The 22,847-nt window shown below is 37.2% G+C and overlaps 1 protein-coding gene across 1 annotated transcript; it reads left to right on the forward strand.

Annotated features, from left to right (window-relative positions):
• The first annotated feature begins 119 nt into the window (after positions 1-119).
• LOC127442247 (matrix metalloproteinase-14-like) lies at positions 120-21,882 on the forward strand. Its single transcript, XM_051700121.1, has 11 exons — positions 120-294; positions 518-626; positions 9,942-10,090; positions 10,548-10,670; positions 12,349-12,656; positions 15,169-15,330; positions 15,748-15,914; positions 16,009-16,147; positions 16,250-16,400; positions 16,512-16,627; positions 18,729-21,882. The coding sequence occupies exons 2-11, from the start codon at positions 534-536 to the stop codon at positions 19,178-19,180; spliced, it is 1,860 nt and encodes a 619-aa protein (XP_051556081.1). The 5' UTR covers positions 120-294; positions 518-533; the 3' UTR covers positions 19,181-21,882.
• The last annotated feature ends 965 nt before the right edge of the window (positions 21,883-22,847 follow it).

The following is a 22,847-nucleotide window of genomic DNA, read 5'->3' on the forward strand; positions in this document are numbered from 1 at the left end:
AAGGTCGTCAGCAAGGCCATTCAGTTCGTGTAGTTGAAGGGCGCGGGATGGGATGGGATGGGCTAATGTTGAGGAGGGAGGGCTTTGGGTTTTTAGGATCAGATTTTTGGCAACACCTATCGAGCGACCACGTCTACAGCCCAAAGAAAGGGGGCTGCTGTGCAGATGAGAACGAGGATTGAAATTTGAACCAACTAGCGCAATGAAAGAGAAATAGGAGAACGATCACAAGATATATTTCCCAAGGATAGTTGTTTATCCGGACACCGTTCTCTCAGTGCAACATTTTCTGAGGTTAGCGAATAAAATAGAATTATTTTTGGCTTATAGAGTATCAGTCAGTGTGTGTTGCATCAGTAATCGATGTAGAATTTGTTTACAGTTTGATCAACTTGGATTTTGTACCACAGAAGAAGTAGGCGTTTATTTATTTTTTATTTTTCTTTCTGAAAGCGTGGTTATGTTTTGACAATTACAAAGATAAGCCAAACTTCATTAAGACGTATTTTCAACAAAGGGCTCATCACTGAAGAATGATTTGGAGCGGGTTTACAGAGCTGTCGCTCATATTCTTGGGCTTTCTGTGTGTGCACAGAGCGACCTCTAAACAAGACACGAAACCCGAGGTGAGTATCTTTGCATTCTGCTTTAGACTTGAGATCATTTGTTACTGATAACACATTCAAATCGGTATTTTGTGGTGGCAGATGTTGTATCTTGTGTGAAAGATACAGATACATTTTATAAGTAGAATAACTTTTAATGCACCAAATATATATTGTAAAGAGCTTGGTTTGTATTGTATATTATTTCAAATTCTAACTACATATAATTCACGATGTGCTTATGTATCCATAATCCATATGAATGGCACATGACATTATACCAAAAGATATAAAAGACAAAAAAACTATTTTTAAACAAATACATACCTCAAAGGTAAAACCCTCGGGACAATACAAAAAAACACTAATGCCACAACACCCATGAACTTTAGTGAAATGCTTGACTGGTCAACACATATCCAGATTATGATATGAAAGCACCACTCATGTGTAATAATGACAAGATAAGACTGATAATTAAGGGTCCTTCCTTTTAGGTTAATAGGGTGATTGTCACGAAATCTGTCAAAAACATGTCTTTGTTATATTTCACCCCAAAAAACCTCCAGAACAAAAATTATTATATATATTTTTTTGTACCTTTAAGAATTTAATTATTTATGTATTTATTTATTTGCATTATGACATTTTCCCCCAAATTCTCATTTATATTTTGTTACTCTAATGCGAATAAAATTATATATTATTAATAGTCGTAAACAAATGCTTTGTTTTCTTTAAGCAAATTTTTCATTTGATTTTGCTGTGAAATGTGGCCTAGACATTTAAAAAAAATTAATAAATTAGATTCACCCATAATACGTTTAAAATATGTTTAAAAAATATAGTTTAATTTTATAGCACTATAATTTACATTTGAACTCAGAGAGGAATAATAAAAATCAGGAAATTTTATATATATGGGATATGTTATTAGCAAGTTCTGAAATAAAATGTAATCATTATATGTGGAAGACTTCATTAGCTGCCAGTCAGTATAAATCAGTGGCAGATGTTTTGCATTGAGAATCTCTGCTCAGCGATCAAAGTAAACACTTAGAAACTAGGGCAGGAGTGCACGATTCTGAATTAAGGTCATGTACGAGACCACAGAGATTGAAATGCTTAGGAAGCAAAAAAAAAAAAAAAAAAAAAGCAAAAAAAAGGACGACCAATCACCACAGGAAAACAGGAAGAAAAAAAAGCCATGACTGTTATGTTGTGGCCAGAGGGTGGAATGGTATGAGGATGCGTTTAGGGGGCAAGGGCTTTTTTTTTGCCACTATAGGCTAAGCTTGACATCTGTCTTTAGTTTTGGTCAGATATGAGAGGAGGGTTTAGATGTTTTAACTCCATATGGGCTCTTTTCTTCCTTGCTTTCTGGTCAACTTGGGCTCACAGGAAGTCATCACAATCCTGCAGGAAGTTCTCCTGTTTCCTCAAGTATATCTTTATGCTACAGACCCATGAACACTTGTGATTTTTAATGCTATTGGTATCTATATTCTCCTTCGTTTGTTGTGAAAGCCGGAGAAAAAGTAAACTATGGCTATACTCCCACACAGACAATGACATATGTTATTTTTGGTACACTTCTCGTTAATGACTGTCACGGATAAGTCACCTGATGAGTTTATGCAGAACTTCCAGGGATATGTCTGGCATCATAGTACTTTATAGTGCATTTGGCAACAGGTGTCTATTGTCACATCCTGGACTGAAAAGAACCAGAGGAAATGGGCAGGGGATTTTCTGTACAGCCTGCTATTTTGAACAGATGTGAGATAGTGCCAACTGTAAGAGGTGGTGATGTAGTGGCAAAGTGGGGAAGGAAGCAGGATATTAATAGGGGTGCACTTGTTTCAGAAAAGAGACACTAAAGAGATCTGTTTAGACAGGAAATGTGGTGGGGTGTAAATGATGCAAGTCCGGATAAAGAATAGAAGTTATTGTGGGCTGTGAAGTGATGTCATTTCAGAAAAAGGGGAATAATAAAATGATTGGCATAAGTGGACGGGAAATTGTCCATTTCCGGTAGCGCTTAAAAGTTTAGTTCACCCAGAATTGAAAATTCTCTCATCATTTACTCATTGACTTTTCTTCAGCAGAACACAAAGATTTTTAGAAGAATATCTCAGCTCTTTAGGTCCATATAATGCAGCTGGAAGGTGATCAGCAATTTAAAGCTCCAAAAAGCAAAGACAATCATAGTAAAATGACTCCAGTGGTTTACAAAGTACATGAATGTATAAGGGATGTGTATATCTTAAGTCCTGTAAATGGTTACCATTACTTTTAGGTTTTTCACAATTTTAATCTCCTTTTTGCCTTCACTAGCTCATGTTATGTGGTCCTGAGGTATAACAGTTGAATTATTAAGTTCAAATATTCCACGTAGCCTCTCAAGTAATATGAGTTTAAAAATGTGCATGCATAATAACAATAAACGGATTGGCAAAATTTTTTTTTAAATAGTTTTAGATGGAGTATAGCATGTCACACCATTTTCCAGTCCCTTATTACAGCCAAGTAGGCCAGGTGCAAAAATTTGACCCATTTGACCGCTCTCAGCTGGTGAATCCTTGCACACTGGAAAGTTGATTATTTACTGGTGTAGGTTCAGTCCAAGATTCCAACCACTAATATTCATTGGGGGGAAAAAAAATAACATCAAAATCATTGGGAAAAATTCTTCCTTAAAGAATCACTATATTAATTCCAAGTTTAAATGAATTAAATATTAGGGATGTAAAAGATCCTAATGCTATGCAGTTAAATCTACATTATAAACTGTTATCAAATTAGACGTTTTTTTTTTTTTTTTTTGGAGGATGAGAGTCCTAATGTTGATGCAGTGTTGATATGTTTAGCCAGTTGTTAAGGTTCATTAGCATAGCTTAAGCAGCTGAACTGTATTATTTCATGAGGCTAAGATAGATTTAGATTCACCGTGCACTCACCCAGACTTTGTGTTATTCCATTGGCCCAAAATAAATGGGAGTTGTAATGCATCACACAAAACTTTGAATATCTCTTGCTCACAAGCACTCATATATATCAACCTGGTACACAGTTTTGTTTCCCAGCGAACTGATAAAAACCAGTGAGCCCAAACTCTTGGAAGTTGCATTGCAGCTGGGCAATCTGATTGGAGTTTGTGATTTTTACAAATTCTTTGTCTTTTTGTGTGCAATATACTGTACATCAGACCATGGATGGACTGTGGGCAGCTGGATTCTGAGACTATGAAAATGTAAGCATTTCCCAGTCCTAGAAACTTGGTCTTGATTCTTAGTATAATTACATAACCATACACTGGCCATTTTGTGAAGCTGGCACCACCACTGTGGCATACCACAGCAGTAAAGGATTGTACAATTAGTCATGCACGTGAATCTGATGTATCCTGATGGTTTGTAGCACTTTGGGGAAGAATGAGTTAATTTTACTATGAAAGTTTACGGGGGCCTTTTTCGTGGAAAAGACTGATGGTCTATGAGGAGGACAGGAAGTACTGGCAATGAGAGTTGGACTCTGCTCGGATGGGTTTAGATAGATTTTACAAATTGTTTTTAAGAAACACAAGAAACGTTGCATAACACAAGGACATCACACATTATTTTTTCCCCCGTTTCATCTTGCAAATAACATTTCTTTGCCAAAACACTCTTCACTATGCGTTATTTTCATCTATCACACTCTTAGCCATCCCCCACCATCTCATATCCCATAACCCATAACCAGCCTTCTTTCCCTCATATGGATATATGTGAACCAACAGTGAACCTTTGTTTGTGCTATGGAGAACTGAGGGTGAGACAGCTAGAAAAAACTGCACAAAGCAATGTCTAACGATGGAAATGAATGGAGAAGGATTATCAGGGAGTAAAAGAAATAGTTTACCCAAAAATAAATATTCTGTCATCATCTACTCACCTTCATGTCATCCCAAACTCAAATGACTTTCTTTTTTTCCGTGGAACGCAAAAGGTGTATTTTTGAAGACTATTTTTAATAGTTGACTGTTTAACGCGTAAAAAAACCGAACACAATTAATGCAGTATTCATTTTTTTTTTGTCAATTTCTAAAACTTCACTAATGATTTTCCCCACTTCCTGTGACTAAAATTGGCATATATCAATTTCCAGACATTACACGCTCGAACTGCACATCCTAGCACAGAAACTGATTGTGTGGAGCAGTGCATGCTTATTCATTACGCGCAAAGCATGTCCCTGGCATAATAAACACGGAAGTGGATTTATGTATGGAGAATGGAGACTTCATCTGCGAATGGTGAACCAGGTGTCGGAGAGATACGGGCAAGCTGTCATATCTCTTAAAATCGCCCAAAAATGCTCACTCACTGTCATCTGAACCAATTAGTGTCAAAAGCGAAACTGCATGAGATTGATCCACCGTGTGTAAGATAGAGAATGAACAGCAGCCAGAGGAAATAATAGTTTTGAGATTTTAAACTTCAGAAAATTAAATTAAGAATTAAATTTGGTTTGTATCTGTATGTACTGTGTCTAATGTATTGGCAATGTACACTTACGTTTATCTTGCCGGTTAAGCTTGATATGAATTGAATCTGCCCACTTGATCCAATTATAAAAGTCCAATGGAAAACGGTAGAAGATTTTGCCAAACTTTTAATTACAGCATGTCCACTGATTTTATGGCATGTGTGCATATACTTGGATCAAAGATTTATACCTGTAAAAATATGTCTGATTGAACATTTAACATATATTTACATTTTATATGTATAAATATTTGTATAAAAATTGTAATATTTAAAAAAAATTAAATAAATATTTCTTTCAAGTTCTTTGAGACAAAGTATAAATATATTTATGATTATATTTTAAAATTTGTTTTATTGTAGCATAATTAATCGCGATTAATCACAGAAAACTGTGCAATTAATTAGTTAAAAAAATGCCCTAAACAAAGTACAGTAATAAAGTAGAAAGTATGATAAAAGTGGTCCATACAAACACTAAAATCTTGTTATTCGCCCTGTTTCTGCTCGGTGCATTCATGAGAGTTTATGAAAACATTAGTGATGTCCAACTCATGAACAAATTGTTCTTTTGAGTTAGATCTTTGCAATGATCTGGTTCACAAAACCAATCTAAATGATTTGTTCATGAATCGAAGTGATCTGGTTCTCGAGATCAACACAATGATTTAATGATCTGGTGGCAGCATTTTTGTTAATAACTCAATGGAGGGGAAGAATATCAGTGTATAATGACTGAAATTTCAGTCTGTTTCACACTCAAAGCTATCACATGACTTCAGAAGATCTGGAATATAGTGCACGAGGCTTATTAATGGTGCCTTTTTAAAGCTTAAAAGCTTCAGTGCCCATTTAATTCATGGGCAAGATTTTCGTCAAAACATCTTTTCTGTTCTGCGGAAGAAAGTCATACAGGTTTGGAATGACAGAAGAGTGAGTAAATAATGACAGAATTTTCTTTTTTGGCTGAACTACCCTTTAACAAAGAAATATGAAATCACACAGATGAGAGAAGACATTGAGTGGAAGAGGCAGAGAGAAGTATAGACTGCAGAAAGAAGGAATAGAGTGTGAGAGAAACAGGAAGTCCTTCTGAAAAATTGCATCAACTTGGAATCCATGCCGTGAAGCATCTGACTGTGGACGTAATCACATCTGCTTCCAAAAAATACACACGAAAACACATTCAGCCACAGAGGACCGTAATAGACATAAAACATGCTGATCATGCCAAGGAGCCTCTGCTGTTAACACTTTACTCACATGGGGGAAAAAAACAGGAGACAAAAGACAGCTGAAGCTCATGTGATCCACATGTTTTTCGCAATACAAGCAACAGCTCAACGAGACTGTACCAGGGCATGTTGACATTGTTGCCCTTCGTTACTGCAGAGCTGTTAGAGCGAGAGTGGTGGAGGAGGTAGGGAAGGAGGGATTACTGGATAAGATCTCAGTCTCTGAGGTTTGAATGGAATTAAACAGAAATTCCCTGGGAAATTACTGACTGATATTGTGGTTTAACTGGAGACACTGACTGTCCTCTGGAGGGAGTCACAGACAGATAGCATATGACTTTTCATCATCTTATCTAGCAGACTATAACCATCATGATTCTATAACGTGGTGACAAGACATGTTTGTGTGCAGTCCCTGAGAGAGATCTGACTTTCCCTGTTCTACAAAGAGAGAATGCAGCTTCATTATTTTGCCTTAATGGAAAAATAGGTCATACATTTTATAATCAGCATAGACCCACATTTGACTTAAAGGTTTGTTTGTGTAGTGTATTGTGGGTGAATAATAATGCCCTGTGTTATAGCGCTTCTAGGTGTTTTTGTTTCATGAATTGTGGTAAGGAACCATGCCCAGTCCCTTGTGTTTCTGTACATCTTTTTCTGTCAATTCCTGTCAGTACTCAAGAAACTTGCCTGTTAAATAGTCAATGGTAACTGCCAAGCTAAAGTATGCAGTATTTGTGAGGTTACCTTAAACATCAGGATTTAATTAATAATTAATTAATGTCGAGGGTCTGGGTAGCTCAGCGAGTATTGATGCTGACTACCATCCCTGGAGATGTGAGTTCGAATCCAGGGTGTGCTGAGTGACTCCAGCCAGGTCTCCTAAGCAACCAAATTGACCCTGTTGCTAGGGAGGGTAGAGTCACATGGGGTAACCTCCTCGTGGTCACGATTAGTGGTTCTCGCTCTCAGTGGGGCACGTGGTAAGTTGTGCGTGGATCGCAGAGAGTAGCATGAGCATCTACATGCGGAGTCTCTGCGGTGTCATGCACAACGAGCCACGTGATAAGATGCGCGGATTGACGGTCTCAGAAGCAGAGGCAACTGGGACTTGTCCTCCGCCACCCGGATTGAGGTGAGTAACCGCACCACCACGAGGACCTACTAAGTAGTGGGAATTGGGCATTCCAAATTGGGAGAAAAAGGGATAAAAAAAACAAACAATTATAATAATAATAATTAATTAATGGCATTATTTATAGATTAGTTTTGTAGAGTCATCTAATTTTGTTAGAATACAAAAATGTAGTGTTGGGTTAAGGTGGTCGAACACCTGAAAAGCTAGGACACAGCACAGGTATCAAACACAGGGCACGTCGATGCGGTTCAGATGGCAGACAGTACACACAAAAGTTACCAAGGTTTTTCCCCTTCTTCAAGAATGAACAAGGCTAGAGTAAATAATATATTTCCATTGATAATGATCTGGGTCAAATTTAATGGAAAATATGCGAGTTACGCTCCATGGCGCTGCAAAAATTTGAGCACCATCCGGAGTTGTAGGTGGGAGCCGCCGATAGACACGAAGCAGTGGCGGCGGTGTGTGTACATTTATAGAAAACAGTTGTTTCGAACTTTAGAACGCACAATGTCATCCGCCAGAGGGATCCGGTGTGTGACCCCCTTTAGAGTCCACCGTCCGAGTCAAGACCAACTGCCAGGTGCAAAAAATAAAAAAAACCTTAGTGACAATACACTTACATTTAACCATTTACAATTAAAACTACACTCTTTGAACTTAATTCAACTGTGGGCAGTGGTTCCATGTGTTTGAAATGAGATTTCTTAACTTAAAATGACTATGTAATCTCAACACAATGTGTAGAAAGAACCTAGTTGAATTGGGTAAACCCAACAAAATTAGACATATCAATGTAACTCAAATAAATCTCTTTTATTTATTTTTATACTAACTAGTGAAAGTGAATGTTAGCATGTTAAATACATGCTGTTTGGAAGCACTGCAGAGTATAGTTTAGTAACTATGCTATGGTTAGCACAGCAATTGGTTAACAAAGCAAGCAATCAGTTTAATGTGCAACATCTACCTGACCTCATTGTTAGCTCAAGCTCCACTCTTCACCATAATGGTAACCCCCAAAACTCCAACATAACAGAAAATCTTCTAAATCTCAACATAACAAAACATTAAACACTAACAAGTACCCCCCTTTATATTCATCTTGCACAAAAACACTTAAAATAGCACTTAATTTTAATATTAAATATCGAGTCCCATTCAAAGCAAGATGGGAAATGGAAATCCCCTTCCCAGGTTCATCAATGCTACATTAACACACCACAAAAAGTATTCATGTAGTCCCAACTCAAATGGATTAATTAAACTTTAATTTTACAAATTTAAATGGATAGAACGCAATTAAATCAAGTTGTGACAAAATGTTCTAGAAATGTGTTGCTTTAGTTATTAAGAAATTGAACTAGTAGCTAAATCCTTTTTTTGAGTGTAAGGGTTTGCTTAAAGGAACATTCCAGTTTCAATATAAATTAAGCTCAATCCACAGCATTTGTGGCGTAATATAGATTACCACAAAAATTAATTTAGACTTGCCCCTCCTTTTGTTAAAAAAAGAAAGAAAAAGAAGCAAAAATATGGGTTCCAGTGAGGCACTTACAATAGAAATGAATGGGGCCAATCCGTAAACGTTAAAATACTATTTTAAAAGTATAGCCACAAGACATAAACAATAAATGTGTTAACATGATTTTAGTGTGATATAATGGCTTACTTACCTTTTCTGTGTAAAGTTATAACCAATTTTACAACTTTGTCATGAGGATGTAATTCCATTGTAAGTGCCTCATTGTAACCTCGATTTTTGCTTTTTTTGTTTTTTAAATGAGTCTAAATTAATTTTTGTGGTAATCAGCATTATGAAACAAATGCTGTCAATTGAGTTTAACTTGTATTGAATACAGAATATTTCTTGAAGCGGTTTCTTGAAACTGGGCCTTTGTTTTTAACTAATCAAGTTTGAGTCATGTCCAAAGAGGGCCAAGTTAGACTCAAGACCGTGTCCATAACAGTTGAGTCGAGACAAGAAAGTGAATCCAAACTGTAAACTCAACACTAAGCCATTACATCAATGTTTTAAGCTTATTTAATCTTCACAACTAATAAAACAATATGTCAATGTATCAGGGGCACAACTATCGATTTAAGGATATAGTTGGACGTAAGACCATACTCAAGTCCGTGTCCGACATAGAGTCTGTATCCGTACTCAACTTATGTTGTACCCAGTGTATTTGTGTGCTAATGAAAGTGAAATTATTGCAGTTGAGTTTAATGACTACAACCAAAGTGCTTATTTTAAAGTGCTTATTTTCTGATTGCAGTCACATAACAGAAACTATCATGAATGACATCAAAATATGCTCTTATGTTCAACTAAACTCAAAAAAGGATCTATAACAATTGTAAGATAAATTTGTTAAAGAAATATTTTTGTTACTGTTTAGTAGCATATCTTTCTCTCTTGTCCTAGGCATGGCTACAGCAGTATGGTTACTTGCCACCTGGTGATCTCCGGACACATACTGCCCGCTCACCTCACTCTGTCTCTTCTGCCATTGCTGCCATGCAGAAATTTTATGGCCTGAAAATCACTGGCAACATGGATCCAGCTACTCTAACGTAAGTCAACTGCTTGCATATATATATAATGATTAAGGAGGTTTTAAGTGATCATTTTTAGAATACATTTTATTATTATTAATAATTGTCATGCTCAGGGTTGCATTTCTTTGAAAGCTGACAGTTGCATGTCTTTGAAAGGTATATGCATCCATCCTTAGGTGATAACTTTCTCCCTTCATGGGAGCTGTGCATTTTTGAGCACCTGTGGCCAGTTCAGGAGATTATAAAGATCTCTGTGGAATAATTTTGGCCCATCAGTTCTGTGGTTGTTAGGCATGGAAGGAGAGAATGGAAAACTTTGTGCATTGTGTCAGCAATCCTCCACTGGTGTGCAATGGTGCATGGAAGATGTAGAATATATGAGGACAGAAATTAAAGGCCATCCTGTCCAAACTCAATGAAATTAAATCTGTTGTGCGGTGGATGACCTAATGTATTGGATGGTGATTGCCAGGGCAATGAAGAGGCCCCGCTGTGGTGTCCCAGACAAGTTTGGAGCAGAACTGAAGAGCAACCTGAGAAAGAAGCGCTACGCGATCCAGGGACTAAAGTGGGATAAAAATGACGTCACATTTTGGTAAGACACAAAAATACAAAATTCTGGCATCATTTACTCACCCTCATGTTGTTCCAAACCTGCATGAATTTCTTCTGTGTAAGACAAAAGAAATTTTAATGAAGAATGACAGCTGCCATTTACTTTCATTGTAGGGAAAAACGATGCAATTAAAGTAAATGGTGACTGTGACTAACATACTGCAAGATACATGAAAGATAGAGGGCTCTATTTTTGTGAGTGTGCAAAGCGCAGTGCTACGACCTTGCACAACATCTTATCCGATTATCGTGAGAGCACTAATTCTAAGTGCCAAGCGCAAAGTGCCAGTGGACGTGGGTGGAAGTGTTTGCGCTAACTGTGGGTGTATGCCTGCAAACTGTGGGTGTATTGTATGTTAATGAAGTGGCACAAAGCGCAGTTTGCTATTTTCCTGAGAAATAGGTCATTGCGTTAAGACATATCAAAAACACGTCTGTTTGCAACAGAAAGTCTAAACTCAGTTCCTGCATTTGCAATTTGGAGATTCGACCAGTGGTGGAAATAAAGTTCATGTCCAAACTCTGAAAATATAGTGGAACATCAAAATATGGAAGAAGTGGGAGAGAGTTAAATGTTTGGATTTGGTATCCATTTTTTGACCACTTCATTATTTTGATTATATTTTCATTTCATTTGAAGTGTGATTTGAATTTAGAAATATTTTTGGTAACATTTTTTCATGTTTCAATAAATGAATTAATTTTTCAAAATCTAAATTGAACGGAAGAAGTGAAGTGCGTTCCGATAAAACCACTGTTAATACTAGCCATGATTTGTGTGTCCGTAGATGAAAATTATTAATAATACTTACATTCTCTATAATTTAACGGGACATAAGTACAAATCCTGACAAGAATCTAATTTTCCATGCGCATAAAAGGAGCATGTCACTGTCATAGAAATATGCCTGACATTCAACAGGGACGCAGTTAATGCACAAAAGAACGTACGTCCATATTTCTGTTCTTTAAACTCATTGCCTACAGTCCATTTACACTACGAACTTCTTATGAATGTGCTGTCTTTGTTTATATCACTGGTGTTTGACAGGGAATGGACTATATAATAGGACACAGGTGGTGCCGGAGAAGAACCTCAGAATTAAATTGCACTTGACCCAGCCCATTAGCGATTTGCGCGTGCAATTTCACCAAACCCACTTGCACCTAGACTTTGCGCATGCTTGCTTAAAAATATCAAAACTTAATGGCTATGCCCACTGACTTTGCGCTTATGACTTATAGCATAGTGCTGCGCTTAGCGCTAGCGCTCTTAGGATAGGGCAAAGTTAGTCAATATTCATTTTTGGATGAACTATCGCTTTAACTCAGTTCTGCTCGATCAATAAAAGAAAAGTACATTTTAAACTGTATCCAAACCAACCCATTACCGATTAATTGGGGTTTGCGGTCATAAACGTTTAGATATGGCAGTGGGTATGCTTCAGTAAATACACACCACACTTACGGAAAAGTCATCTTCAGCCCTGCTATAAGATTCTGCTCCACTACAACCTGGGCCAAAATTCCTGTGACTGTAATGTAAATCACTTTTTTCTCCCTCTCTCCTGCCTATATTCCTCTTTTTCCTATGGCATACTTTTCTCTGATTGCTTCTCCAATTCACCCTTTCTTATCATCTCTTTCTCCTTTCTCAGTATACAGAACTACACACCAAAGGTTGGGGAATACGAGACATTTGAGGCAATCCGAAAAGCCTTCAAAGTGTGGGAAAGTGTTACACCTCTGCGATTCCGAGAGATCCCTTACAGTGACATCAGAGATAAGGTCGAGAATTTTGCAGACATCATGCTCTTCTTTGCTGATGGTTTCCATGGTGATGCCAGTCCATTTGATGGCGAAGGAGGTTTCTTGGCCCATGCCTATTTCCCTGGCAATGGCATAGGAGGGGACACACACTTTGATGCAGCAGAGCCTTGGACAATCGGCAACCGTGACTTGTTGGGTAAGGAGTGCAAAGATCAGTAGAAGTTAGGGAATACTCTGGACCCCCTAGGGTTCTAACTTGTTTGACAAGTATGTCAGTATGGTTGGTGTTTCTTGTTAAGACATGCATAAAATAGTATAGATAAACTTATAATGGCCTGCTTTGGATTTTGTGTAAGAAAGCAAAAGGCATGCTCATACATGTGTTTGCTGGATCTGTGTGTGCTTTTGTTGCACTGGGTTTGGCCCCAGGCCTTGACTCCACCTTAACTTTTCATGAGATTGTTTGGAACATCTTAGTCTGAAAAGCTTTATTTATTCTCTGAATTTCCCTGCTGTGACCTAAATGCTCATATTCAAAAAGTTGTTTTGTAGTCTCTATAGCAGCGCTACTCAACTTTTGGCCCTCGTTAGAGTCTATTGCATTATGATTTCATCATCCAAAATATATTTATCAATAGCCTATCAAATGTGTATGAATTGAGGGGTGTCCATTTTAAAAAGTGTTTTCTGTATTGCTGAATCACAGCACAGTAAGAGAAGGAAATAAACTACAAAAGGATGTAATGAATAAAATAAACAAAGAATATCTGAGCATAGCTTATGTTACATTGAGTGGTGGTAGAGGTCGATCCATAATGGATTTTGCCGATATGATAGCTAATGTGGTGGAAAAGACCAATAACCGATTTACTGGTCGATAGTTTAAAAAAAAAAAATCAATTTATAGAATGATCAAAAAATTCTTAGTCTTTCCTTACTATGATGGACACAAGCAGAGAGGCTACAAGAGTCCAAAATGAATAAATCTGTTACTTGGCTCCATTATAATTGAACAAATTAAGCTTTTTATATTTCACTTGATGTGAAGAGTTTTGTGTATAAACACTTGTGTGCACGTGTGGTCTGTCAATCAAACATGCACGCTCTTAAATCTCACTTGAGAGTCACTCATTACAGCGCAAATCTGTGTCAGACACTTTTGAATAGCTCGACGGACATATATGCCTTGTCATGATAACAGTCCTAATAGGAAGAAATAATAGTTCATCCTGCAATAACGCCGTTGAGATGCCTTTACCCAAATGCTTATGCGATCTACGTTACTTCACCGCAAAACGCCAGAGAGGGTAAACAAGCCTTAATGACTTCTCACTGGAGCAGTTTTGGAGTTATATCTGTCTTGTTTTTGAATGCATCTCTGGTGTATGTGATGTTGAACACTCAAGGTGTTTATTAGTTGACAGCGTCTTTGACAGTCTGTGTTTCCACCCAAATTGTGAATTTAATATATGCGAAAAACCATAATCGAACCAAAAACAATGTACGAATAAAGCCACGTTTCCATCCCATATGTTCAAAAGAACAAAATCGTCACTTCTGGAGAAATTGTAGCCACTGTGACTCTTTTATTAATAAAATACTTGCGGTTTAGAGCACACAGACAAAACACTCTAGAAGAACTTAGAACAACACAAGAATATGTTTGCTTTCCTCCTTTCTTATGTCTTTGCCATGCAGATTTATAATATATTTAAGTGTCAATAAACCTGCTCTGCGGCACAGTTCAGGTTTGTATTTGACTTATTTGCTCTGCAAACTCTTTGCAGGCTTTACATTTTCTAGACCACATTATTTCAGGATGATCAAAGCAACATTTTAGATGCAATGATTGGTCCTCTGTTTAGTCCAGTTATGTACAAGTTATTCAGTCAAATGACTTTTTTGATGCGCATCTTGTATTCCTAATAAATTCAGTAGGAGTATATTCAGTAAATGTGTTTCCATCATAGTTTATGCGCATTTTCTCTTATCGAATACAAATTTATCCACCTCAAGTGAGCGTAGAAGTTTTTTATGCACATTTTGGAGATTTTATTCACATCTTGGTGCTTCCATCCAGCAGCTTTTATGCGATTTCCCAAAATGTGCATAAAATTAACTGACAACAGAACATCTTATCTGTTTTCAGTTTTACAATGAATGTGGCAGAAAATGCCTATTTGAAAAATTAAAACCAAACCATGAAAAAATTGTTACACCCCTAATTTATAGGCTATATAATGTATAAAATAATTAATATAAAATTAATAATTCTTACTATAAAAACGTAATTTTTTTTACAAATATACAGTGTGTATATATATATATATATATATATATATATATATATATATATATATATATATATATATATATATATATAAACATTCATACAGTATATTATATATAAAATAATTACTAATAATTAAGAGTGCGGCCCTCAAGACTGCAGGGATCCAGTTTTGCGGGCCTTGAGCTTTCCAAAGTTGAGTAGCCCTGCTCTACAGAAAAGCTTAGAAAAAAAGAACGATAGCTCTCAATAATTCTATGCTATCTATACATCTTAGAATCCTTGTGCTGTCCATTGTGCATGTCTTAAATGTTAGAATCATTTTTAATTTTAATGTGCAATACAAAAGCAACATCCTAAGGTTAGTAAAAATCGATTCTTACTTAACCTAACATGGTTATCTTTTACTTTCATGCAGGTAATGATGTGTTCCTGGTGGCTGTGCATGAACTTGGTCACGCCCTGGGTTTGGAACATTCCAATGACCCCTCTGCCATCATGGCTCCCTTTTACCAGTGGATGGACACTGAGAACTTTGAGCTTCCTGAAGATGACCGTAGAGGCATTCAACAGCTTTATGGTATGAAAGACAATGTAAAGGTTACCCTAACCCCTAAGCTTTGTTGATCGTAGAGGCCATTTGCGCCAATGGTTTCTACTGTTTACTTAGGCTTACGATGCTTTTATGAAATGGATCCATTGTCTCATTAGGCTATAGGCTATGAAGACATTTCATTTACATTTATTAATTTAGCAGATGCTTTATTCATGTGACTTGAATGCTACAACAAAAAGTGATTCATCCTAGGGAAACCATATCATGAAAAGTGTTACAATGAGAAGTTCCATAACTGCTAGAAAAGTATGCTGTAGTAAATAGCTAGTACAAATATTTACAAGCAGTATATTAAATAACCATAACCAATACCTCTCTCCACCATTTATATTTGCTAGTTGTAGATAACATTAAACATTCTCATATCTTTGTGCCCTGCAGGGCCAAACACCGGAGGTCGTCCACGACCGCCCGTCACCCCTCAGACCCCCTACCACACCCCATACCCCACACCACACAGGCCAGGAGGACCTAGCTTTGGCCCTGATATCTGTGAGGGCCATTTTGACACCATCGCCATTTTCAGAGGGGAAATGTTTGTTTATAAGGTACTAATGGAATATTTGTGTACATATTGAGTTGGAGTACATATGTACATGTATTGTATGTGTATTCATAAACATCCCTGTCTCTGTGTTTTAGGATAAGTGGTTCTGGCGCGTCCGTAATAATAGAGTTATGGAAAATTACCCCATGCCAATTGGACATTTCTGGAGAGGTCTACCAACAACTATTAATGCTGCCTTTGAAAGAGAAGATGGAAAATTTGTCTTCTTCAAAGGTAGTGGTCTTCTTCTGTCATCTGATTTCATTGGAAAAAATTTAATAGGCCTGCTTCTTGCTCCAGTTACCAAAAGCAATAAGTTTTGTCTTTGGTTTTCAGGGGACAGGCATTGGGTGTTTGAGGAGTCAAACTTGGAGTCAGGTTATCCGAAGACCCTGAGAGAAATGGGCAATGGTCTCCCCAAGGACAGATTGGATGCAGCCCTCTTATACACCCCAACTGGCAACACGTACTTCTTCAGGGGAAGCAAGTCAGTAGCTTTAATATCCCATTTAACAGCATGAGGCATAACTTAACTAAGCACAAAGGAAATGTACCTGTATATGAAACACTTACCTGTATATTGCTTTTCTTCAATCAGATATTATCGTTACAATGAAGACACGCAGTCAGTGGATCCAGACTACCCCAAATCTATGAGTAAATGGCAAGGCGTTCCAGACAACATAAAGGCTGCCTTCATGAGTCGAGATCAAAGTAAGTATTTTGTCTCTGTATTTATTTACTTATATTTATTTTTTACCAGCCTCCAGACTATGCATTTGACATGTTTATTGTTTAATTGCATAATTGTTACTATATACATGTATTTACATAGAATTTTTGAACACGTGCTAAAACCTGTACTGTCTCTTTAACAAAAAATGCATTTCTGTAAAGAGCGTCTGTAGATGAGCGCATGTTAACAAGAAAGGACTCCAATGGCTTTATCTCATTTGTGCTTTGCATGATTAGAATTAAACATTTATTTTTTGTTGTTTTTGATCAACAACTGACTGTAGAGGACCGAAAGTGTCTTAAAAGAGACATTATTCATTGGGTTGCGTGTATGTCTTCTTTGGACACACATTATGCAGAGTAACTTTTATCTCAACACGCAGTGAAAGGATTTCACTGCTGAATACTCCACCACTATTACATCTAAACATTTACCAGCCAGTTGCCAAGTTTATACTTATAGTCGCATATCGCAAAATTTGATTTCCTCTCATTGTAGTGGAGGGTTACGCATAGAGTAAAAGATCGATCTTGGGATTTAAGAATCAATATCGAAATCGTTCAAATAAATATTGCGATGCATAGGAAAATCAATATTTATACCCACCCCTACTGTTTCCCTATGAAAAAATCGACCATACTAAATAAAAGGTGATAAATGTTTAACGTTGTATTAAACAAGACCACTATAAAATATAAACACCAGACAGAAAGCGTGGCAGAGGAATTGGGTCATCAGATAACATTGCCGGACTGAACAGCAGTTGGATGTGCTGGGGATCCAGCACATGAGGTAGGATAGTTCTTGTTACTGGTAAGCGTAATGATACATATTCAGAGTATCTTACAATTTATCTGAAGCTCGACAGTAATGATCTAACCTGTGTGGCAATACCTTGAGAGTAGCTTACCTGTCAAGAAGCAACTCGGCAGATTTGCCGTCTCCATCGAACCCCATAAAAATTCCTTCGAAGTCCTCCACCTTGTAAATGCACTGGCAATGTTCACTCAATGAAACTCCATTCTCTAGCTCTGTCTTTTAGCTAGTCTTGAATTTTCCAATGCTAAATTTATTTTCTGTACACGTGTACCATGGTTGTTCATATTTTCCCAGCTGAACATTTTACAACAAGTAGCCACGCCCCAAACTCACACTATAGGTTGAGCTAGAAAGGGAGGGGTGGAGCTGAGTGGGCCGCTTAAAATATAAACATCAATGTTTTGATAGTGCCTGGGAGACTCAGTGTTTATGATTTTGGGGAAGGTAAACCCACAAATATACTTATAGTTGTCAATGAACCATAAACTGGAGTAGTAGAACATTTTGAACAGAATATTTTGACATCAAAAAAGTTACATACTTCAACTTTAACGTCTTTAACGAGGGAATGAGCTAGTCCCACGATGCACTGCGAATGACGTAATCCAAATAAAAATGATGGGAAAATATACAACTGTTGATTTCAAGTTGTTAATTATAAGTATAGAAACAATATATTTTAATTCTATTGCAAAATTCAGATTATATTATTCAGATTTATAAAATATTTAAGTAGTTTCAGAGTGTAGGGAGACCGATTCGTTTGTCATTCACACTGCGTCTTTCTCTTCAGGATTCACGGGTAGTGTAGTTATTCAGCAAAAATTCTGCAATTAAATGTCTTTTTTTTCCCCAATACTTTATTTATTGTTTCTCCACATGAACAGATACTATCATAAAATTATGACAATATTAATTTTTTTTATTAAGTTGAAATAACACAGACTGATGACTTCAGCAGAAGCATTTACTGCACCACACACATTGAATAACCTTGGAGCTCACGATAGGTCTGTCTTAAAATGTTTGAGTTATCATTAAAAATCAGTTTCCCTATGGAGAAAGTGAATGGGATATTTTTTACTGTTGTGCTCCATAGTAGCCTGCATGTGTCATTTGCACATGTGCCATTTCCTGATCCAATTGCCCCCCACTCTTACCCATTACTTTCCTGTCTCACTGTCCTGTCCAATACAAGCCCTAAAAAGACCATAAATGATTAAAAAACAAAGTTATATCTTTCCTCTCTAAAATTCACAGGTTACACCTACTTCTACAAAGCCAATAAGTACTGGAAATTTAATAACCAGTTATTAAGAGTGGAGCCTGGATACCCCAAGTCTGCACTTAAAGATTGGATGGGTTGTCCTGATGAAGAGCCCAAAACTGGTGGCGGAGGTAGTGACCGTGAGCGCGAACGTGAGCGCGAGCGCGAACGTGAGCGCGAACGTGAGCGCGAACGTGAGCGTGACCATGGACGTGGACGTGAGGAAGACAAGACTGGGGATGAAGGCACAAAGGAGAAGACAGAGGTGATCATAATTGAGGTTGAAGATGCACCCAGCAGCGGTGGAGGGGTGGCAGCTGTCGTGGTGCCACTCATGCTGCTGGTATGCGTGATCTTCACGCTTGGAGCGCTGCTCTTCTTCCGTAGGTACGGAACACCGAGACGCTTACTCTACTGCCAACGCTCCCTATTGGACAAGGTTTAAAAAGGGGAGAAAGAGGAAAGAAGTGGAGGAGAGGAGAAAATTAATAGTATGGAATAAGGGGACTTACAAAAGCAAACAAAAATGAGAAACAGAAGTCAAAAAGGGACCCTTTGTTGTACACTTTAGAAATGATACCACTCTTTTTTTATATTTAATAATTAGTGGTCTTAAAGGGTTAGTTCACCCAAAAATGACAATTCTGTCATTTACTCACCCTTATGCCGTTCCAAAACCGTATGGATTTTTTTTTCCACATGGAACACAAAAGATATTAAACAAAATGACAGCCTCCGTTACCATTCACTTTCATTGTATGGAAGATTCAATGAAAGTGAATGGCGACTGAGGCTATTTTTCTGCCTAACATCTTTTGTGTTCCACAAAAAAAAAGTCAAATAGGTCTGGAGACAGATTTCTCATTTTTGAGAGAACTATCACTTTAAACATTTTGCTTTCACACCTGTGCCGAGCTCTTCCTGCACGCTGAAAAAAGGCATATGGTACTTGATTTTTTCCCTCTGTGTTGACTTCATCTCTCCCCTCTTCGCTCAATGTCTTTCTCTTCTTTCCCTTCTGGTGTAGCCCATGACGCCAGCTCATCGCTGTTTGTTTAGCCTTTTTTTTTTTTAAATGTCATTTTATAGTTGTGGTTGTTATTGTATGTCTGAATTGTGAATTCTTACCCTCTGTCAAAACAGTGCTTTGACCAGATGTTGACAGATTATCAGTAGACTTTTTACCTATCTCAGGTTGATGCAACCTTACTAACAAAAAAAGTACCAAAAACAACTTTGGTACTACCATGGATATTTGAATGTGGTACCATGGTACAGAGTTCCCACCGTCATGGAAAACCTGAAAATATCTAGCCTCCTGAGACCCGAGCGTGTCTGCTGTGTGCATTTTCCATTCCCCTTTTTGATTTGTAACTAGTAGCCCCTAAGAAACCAGAGAGATTTCCTAAAAATGTATGTCCACATGTGTGGACAGTGGGACTAAGTTGTGAAATTTTAATCAATGCCAAGCTATAGAAGGTCAGATTTAAAAAAAAAATGTTTTATCAAATTCTTTACAGGAGTGTTGGTTATTCATTGTCCCATGTCTGCCAAACATGTTGAGTGGTTCAAACATCATCTGCAGCCTGAAACTGAACTTTTGATCAGATGTTCGGAGTGAATCCACTTGGCTGCATAGGAAAGCTATAGGATGCTCCCTAATTAGGGAATGACCTCCAGTGTGCTGTCTATCTGCTCTGGTCTCAGAACATTTTTAAATGCACCTTATTTTCACTCTGTATACATCCTCCGAAAGCAACATTTTCCAGCTTTTGGATGCATCAGTTGATTCTCAATGTGATAATTCACGGTGAATATAGGATATTTTAAGGAAAATGAGCCTATAGTTCACGGACGTGGTCGTTGTTTAACAGCGTGCCGTTTCGTGATAAATTGAAAAAAATGTAAATGGCATATCGGATGAAAGTAGAGACTACTCTGACACAAACAGGTTTTAATGTAAAAACCTAAGGAGGTTTCTTACCAGATGTAGTTTTGCTGCTGTTCCTTCCAAAGACAAACTTAGCTGTGATCAGCACCATGTTGTTTTGTCACATGACTCGGTGTATCGAAAGTTTAACCATTTACTGACAGCCTAGTCTCCTGAACTGAGATCAGTTGGTTTAAATTAAATTAAATTATGCATAGCCTATAGCGAAGCCAAAACATTATGTCCACGCATAAGGATGCTGGGTCTAAGGAGGACTATAATGAGTATATATTTTTTTCTGTTTATGCCCTGCAATATTCTATTGGCTAGAAATAGAATTTTTTTCACATGCTTCACTGGTCAAAAGAAATGGAAACCCTGATGGCACTGTACATGTACCATGGCAATACCATTTTATTCTTTGATTACCATATTCATGTTACCATGGAACATGAATATGGTAATCATTCAGTACCATGGTATTATCAGATACCATGGTACCACCACAGTACTTTTTGTAAGGGCTCCCAGATGCACAAGGGTCAAAATGGATAGTTCACCCAAAAACAAAAATGATGTCATAATTTACTCACCCTCTTGTTGTTACAAATCTTGAACTATCCCTTTAAACATTTAAACAGCACAGGGCTGCAGTCTCTGTGCCCCTCCCAACGCATGCAAACCCGCAACCAAAGAACTGCCATTCCAAAGATAATTGATACTTAACTCACTAACAGTGCCTTTAGAAGCCTGCAAAGCTGTGCTGTCTGTCCGTGTCCTCCAGTAGTATGGCTTTATATTGTACTGTATTTTAAATAATTACTATTATTGATGATGATGTCATTATCATTATGACTATTAGTATTGTTATTGTTCTCCATGTCAAGAATGTGTTTTTTTATTATTATTAACAATCGTCATTAAAAATGTCCTGCTGGACAGGCAATAATGTATGTCTTATGAAGTGGCCTTAATTTTGGGGAAAGTGAATGGGTGGGTTTTGTATTTTTGAACTGAAATAAATTTAAAATATGAATTTTCACTGCTCGTGTTTACAATTATTCAAAACTTGTGGTGATTTAAAAAAAAATTGGAATACAAACGTAGTGAAAAAACAATAATAATAATAATATTTGAATGATGATGATTATTATCTAAAAAAAATAGTGCTTGTCTTTCAAACCTTTGTTTATTAAGAAATAAAAGACTTAAGTTTTCTTTGCTGTCAGATTTTTTTTTTTTTTTTTTTTGCTTGTTTCTACAAACATTAAAACTGTTTGACATGTTTGTCTAAAACCCAGATCTGTTTTTACTTTTTTTCCATTCACACTCCTGTACAACACTGATTTAAAGGAAAAGCAATTTTCTCTATCCTATTCTCCAGCTGTTCCTCTTAACCTGCATCCTATTCCAAGACTTCTAACTTTCCTTTGCCATATTTTCCAAACTACTCTTTACCTCCAAAAGTCCTCTTTAAGAATCAGAACTCACATTAGGGGATCTCATCCAATGTCACAAATAATGACCACACAATAAGACAAACTTCCTGCAAGACAGCCTCTTCATATGCTTATTTCTTTTGCATAGACATGCATTTCTCTCTTGTGCTTTTTGTCCATGCTTTCTCTTCCCTCTTGCTGGCACTTGGAAACACTTGGCCATATAAGTGGGATGGAAAATGCAGGCTAGGTCCAAGGATTAAGTGAAACCAGGAATGATTATATTTCTGCAAACCCTTTGGCACAGTTCGTAAGGAAACATATCTCAGTTGTAATGCGTGTGTCCTTGAGAATAATTACACTTCCAGATACTGATTTGAAGCACAATCATTCTCAATTCTATTTGTGAGTTGGTATTTACTCAAATGAAGATAGATGCGGTATTAGGAATGTATTCTGCAAAAAAAATCTCTTGTTAATCTTGTTTTCATGTTTCAATTGATCATGGTATAAATATTGGGGGGGGGGGGTGCTCTTCCTTCCTCCCCACCCCCCATATTAAATCTATGTATGTTAAAAACAGGAAAAAAACAATTTGGCAATGAGGTAAAATGAGACAAAGCTTATCTTTTTGCAGTGAATTTGCTGTTTGGAAAAAGAGTCTTTGCTTAATAGTTAATGTTTTGGCTCTCAGGGGCGAGTCCCAAGGCTTTGGGGAAGCAGGGGGGATGGACATATGGAGG

The sequence above is a fragment of the Myxocyprinus asiaticus genome, chromosome 6 (genome assembly GCF_019703515.2).
Source record: "Myxocyprinus asiaticus isolate MX2 ecotype Aquarium Trade chromosome 6, UBuf_Myxa_2, whole genome shotgun sequence".
Taxonomy (NCBI): domain Eukaryota; kingdom Metazoa; phylum Chordata; class Actinopteri; order Cypriniformes; family Catostomidae; genus Myxocyprinus; species Myxocyprinus asiaticus.

Excerpts from the sequence above, each read along its gene's own strand:
- LOC127442247 (XM_051700121.1), top strand. The coding sequence starts at position 534 with ATGATTTGGAGCGGGTTTACAGAGCTGTCGCTCATATTCTTGGGCTTT. Across the intron at positions 16,148-16,249 it reads AAAATTTGTCTTCTTCAAAG|GGGACAGGCATTGGGTGTTT; the intron begins GTAGTGGTCTTC and ends TTTGGTTTTCAG. Across the intron at positions 16,628-18,728 it reads CTTCATGAGTCGAGATCAAA|GTTACACCTACTTCTACAAA; the intron begins GTAAGTATTTTG and ends TAAAATTCACAG.